Source organism: Sinocyclocheilus anshuiensis, unplaced genomic scaffold (genome assembly GCF_001515605.1).
Source record: "Sinocyclocheilus anshuiensis isolate Anshui unplaced genomic scaffold, SAMN03320099.WGS_v1.1 scaffold631, whole genome shotgun sequence".
NCBI classification, from domain to species: Eukaryota; Metazoa; Chordata; class Actinopteri; order Cypriniformes; family Cyprinidae; genus Sinocyclocheilus; species Sinocyclocheilus anshuiensis.
The window spans coordinates 1,277,902-1,281,787 of NW_015548268.1; the positions used below are offsets into that span (position 1 = coordinate 1,277,902).

The window sequence follows — 3,886 nt, forward strand, 5'->3', positions numbered from 1 at the left end:
GCGTGTGTGTGTGTGTGTGTGTGTGTGTGTGTGTGTGTGTGAGTATGTGTGTGTGAGTGTGTGTGTGTGTGTGTGAGTTACCGGAGCCGGAGCCGGATGTGGTCATGTCGTAGATCAGGTCTTTGAGTGTGGTTCCCACTGTGATGAAGGGGTGGTCCATGGAGGGGTCTTCCTCGTTAGGCACGCGGTGGTGGAGGACCGAGCGGCTGTGGCAGATGTAGAAGACGGTGACCATCAGGAAGCACACCACACACACGGGCCCCGCGATCAGGGCCGCGAATGCTACAGGCCCCAACACCGCCGGCTTCTGCGTCGGCACTGAACGAGAGAGCAGGAGAGAGACGTCAGAAAACACGAGCAGAGAAACAGACGCCTGCTCTCTCCGCAGGGGGCCCTTCAGTTCAGACCTTTAGGAGTGCATTACATCAAATTAGGTGTTTTTCTTTAATACAGGGTTTGTAAAAATTGTTTTCAGTAAATGAAATAAAGCTGAAGTAATATAAAATAAATAAATATTAGCATAAAATAAAATATGAAATATCAGATGAAAAAAATGCTATATAAATTATAATATAAAAAAAAAAATTAGATAAAAAGTTAGTTGCCAAGGCAACACTTACATTTTTGTTTAAGTTTAGGTACTAAAACAACTAAATAAATAATAACAAACTAAAATTAATATGAAAACTTAAAATATAAATATAAAATAATAAATACTATAGCAATACTTAAATACTATAAAACTATAAAGTTTAATAATAGTAGTAATATATAAATGATACTTAAATAGCACTGTACCCATGTGAACGTGGGGACAACTTGTGCCATACGTTTGGAAGTTACATAATAGCAGCCAGTCAGATCAGAGATTTCCAGAAAGTGTGTTGAGGTTTGTGTGTAATACGGTCAGCTCTAAACTGAGCGTTCTGAGAGTGAGAGCGAGTTACGGTGAATCAAACAAACGCTCTCTGTTAGTCTGCGTGTCGATCTCTCAGCGGCTCAGGTGGCATATCGAGTGAAGACACACAATGAGTCCGTGTCACGCAGAAACACATGAGTCACTTCTGAGCGTTTCTTCAGAAGCCTCGTAACACTATCATTTCACGTCTAAGTCAGACGTTCCCATAGACGAGCGTCTAGACGCATTCCAGCACATCGAGCTCCTGAAAACAGCAAGCACGCACTGTGTGGTTCAAACCCAGCAGATTTACATTACGTCCACAGCCACACAAGACAAGTTAATCAGATGAAACCAGAGAATATCTGGTAGCAGAAGGACAGAGGTTATGAGGAAAATCCCTACAGGCTGAGAGAGACGCCGTCTGCTCCTGTGTTTACACAGACGTCTCAGATCGCTTCTTCAGACTACACTCATCCAGAGCTGAGATCACGCTAACCGCACATGTGTGAGTTTGCTCTGCTTCAGACGGCACTGGGGTTGTGTGACAGAGACGTGCTGCAGCCTTTCACAGTGTTCATTTTACACATTTAAACAGCCAGTAAACACAGTATCAGTTTGAACACTGGACATTATGTGTTTCACATGTTTTTGTGCATACGGTAAAAGTCAGTTGGGTTTAATGTTGTTTTTTATCCATTTGACTGTCACTGAATACAAAAAAAAACAGACCATTTCCAAAGTATCTTTTCTGTTTTAGCAGAAGAAGGTCAGACAGGTTTGGACCTGCATGAGGAACAGGAAATGATGACAGAACGAGCATTTCAGGTCACTTCAGGAGTGATTCTGCAGATTAATAGGGCTGCACTATACTGCATAACTGCAACTGTTCAGATTTACAAATTAAAATGCAACATAAAAAAAGAACTGCACAATTTAGCTAAATATTTGTGATTACATACACACGCACATGCACACTCACACACACTCACACACATACACACACACACACACAAACACATACTCACACACACACACACACACACACACACACACACACACACACGCACCGGTGACAGTAGCACTGTAAGGCTGCAAACAAGCACAAACCAATCACATCAGCGTCTCAGAATTATGAGAACAAAACTAGGCCTGTTGATTTAATGCATTCATTTGGTGCAATTAATTATAGACAAAATATCGTGATTAAAGCATTTAACGCAGCGCCCCGTCCAGAGCTGTCCGTCATCTCACATTGATGCAGTTTCTGATGATCATGATGCAGGACGACTGACTGACTGATGGAGTCTATCAGAATGCAGTTATATGAGCCTAAAATTCACGATATGAGGAAAAAAAATCACCCTCTTATATTTATATCATATGATATATTTTAGCAATATCACACGAGCAAGTGTCCCCAATATCCGCGCCCCTGTAAATGTAATACTGATTTATGCAACTGTTCAATAAACAAGAAGTTAATGTTGTGCTACATTTTAGATACAATATTTTCAGTGTATTTCACTAGATATTTCCAATCAAGGTCACAGCAGAAATGTTGATCATCTCTGAATCCACAGTTTTGAATGAATCGAGTGAGTCAGTGATTCAGATTCATTAAGACGGTCACTTGCTTCGTTTCTGAATGAATCAGCCGTTTGAACGAATCGGTTGAATGAATGATTCAGTGACTCATTAAAACAGTGACTTGCCACTTACTGACGCTTTTAGTTTCATATTTAGAGTATCATTTTTTTTTTATAATTTCATATATCAATATTAATTTCAAAACCATTAATACCTATTTATTGTCATTATTTATGCAATGTCGAATCAAAATATTTATTTCTAAAGCTACATTTTGTAATGTCTCATGAATGCTTTTCTCATTTAACACAATAAAGACTTTAAATGATCTTTTCAGAGGTCATTTCTCAGCCCAAACTGATGAGATTAATTGGATTAATTAATTGGCACAACATACAATAATTAGATCTAAAAGCTTTAATCACTTGACAGCCCTAAAGAACATCATCCGCTGCTTTTTCAATGCAATTGAATGTAAAATTGGACCGGTTCTCAACTGTATAAACCTACCAAATCTGATATGTTGTAAATGGATTACAGTTACAGTTTTTAAAAAATATTATTATTAATTTTAACTAATTACTCATTTTAATTCATTACTATTGCTAACTTACTAATTAATAATGTTACCAAAATAATAATAATTTGAAGTGAATGGTGACCAAAGTTCAGATTTTGTGATGAACTGCACTAGTTATTGAAAAATAAAATGTATCAGTTTCCACAGAAATATTGTGCAGCACAACTGTTTTCAACACTGATAATAATCAGAAATGTTTCTTGAGCAGCAAATCAGCATATTAGAATGATTTCTGAAGATCATGTGACACTGAAGACTGGAGTAATGATGCTGAAAATACAGCTGCGCATCACAGAAATACATTACAGTTTAACAGAGATTCACATAGAAAACAGCTGTTTTACATTCTAATAATATGTCATAATTTTTACAGCATTTTTGATCAAATAAACGCAGCCCTGGTGATCAGAAGATCTTTCAGAAGCATGAACAGCAAACGTTTGAACAGCAGACAGCTTCTCTCAGTGATCATTTTACTGTGCAAACTGTCAAAGTGCAGAACTGCAGCTAAAAATATAAAAACTTGAAAAACAAAGAAAAAACAGTTGATCTCACAAACTGAGCAGTCGGCCATCGTGACTGTCTGTAACACGTGTGCATGTGTGTCTGGCTGCGCTGCACTCACTGAACTGGTGTTACTGTGATGATAACACTGACGCGTCTGAAGCACTAACGCCTGTGTGATCAGCATGCAGCACAGATGGGTTCAGGTGAGGTGACTTCTGCTGATGATCTGTCAGACCGAGCCGGGCTGAAGAACCCCTTGAACTGCAGCCAGTCTGTGACAGCAGTGCTTGCTCACCAGGATCACACACACA

General features: G+C 38.9%; 1 protein-coding gene across 1 annotated transcript in view; it reads right to left on the bottom strand.

Annotated features, from left to right (window-relative positions):
• Positions 1-3,886, bottom strand: part of LOC107655682 (TGF-beta receptor type-1-like) — a 42,196-nt gene that overhangs the window by 20,761 nt on the left and 17,549 nt on the right. The window contains exons 2-3 of the mRNA XM_016443252.1: positions 1,969-1,990; positions 82-407 (exon numbers count right to left, since the gene is read on the bottom strand). Coding sequence (XP_016298738.1) covers positions 82-407; positions 1,969-1,990 — 348 coding nt within the window. The remainder of the gene's footprint in view (positions 1-81; positions 408-1,968; positions 1,991-3,886) is intronic.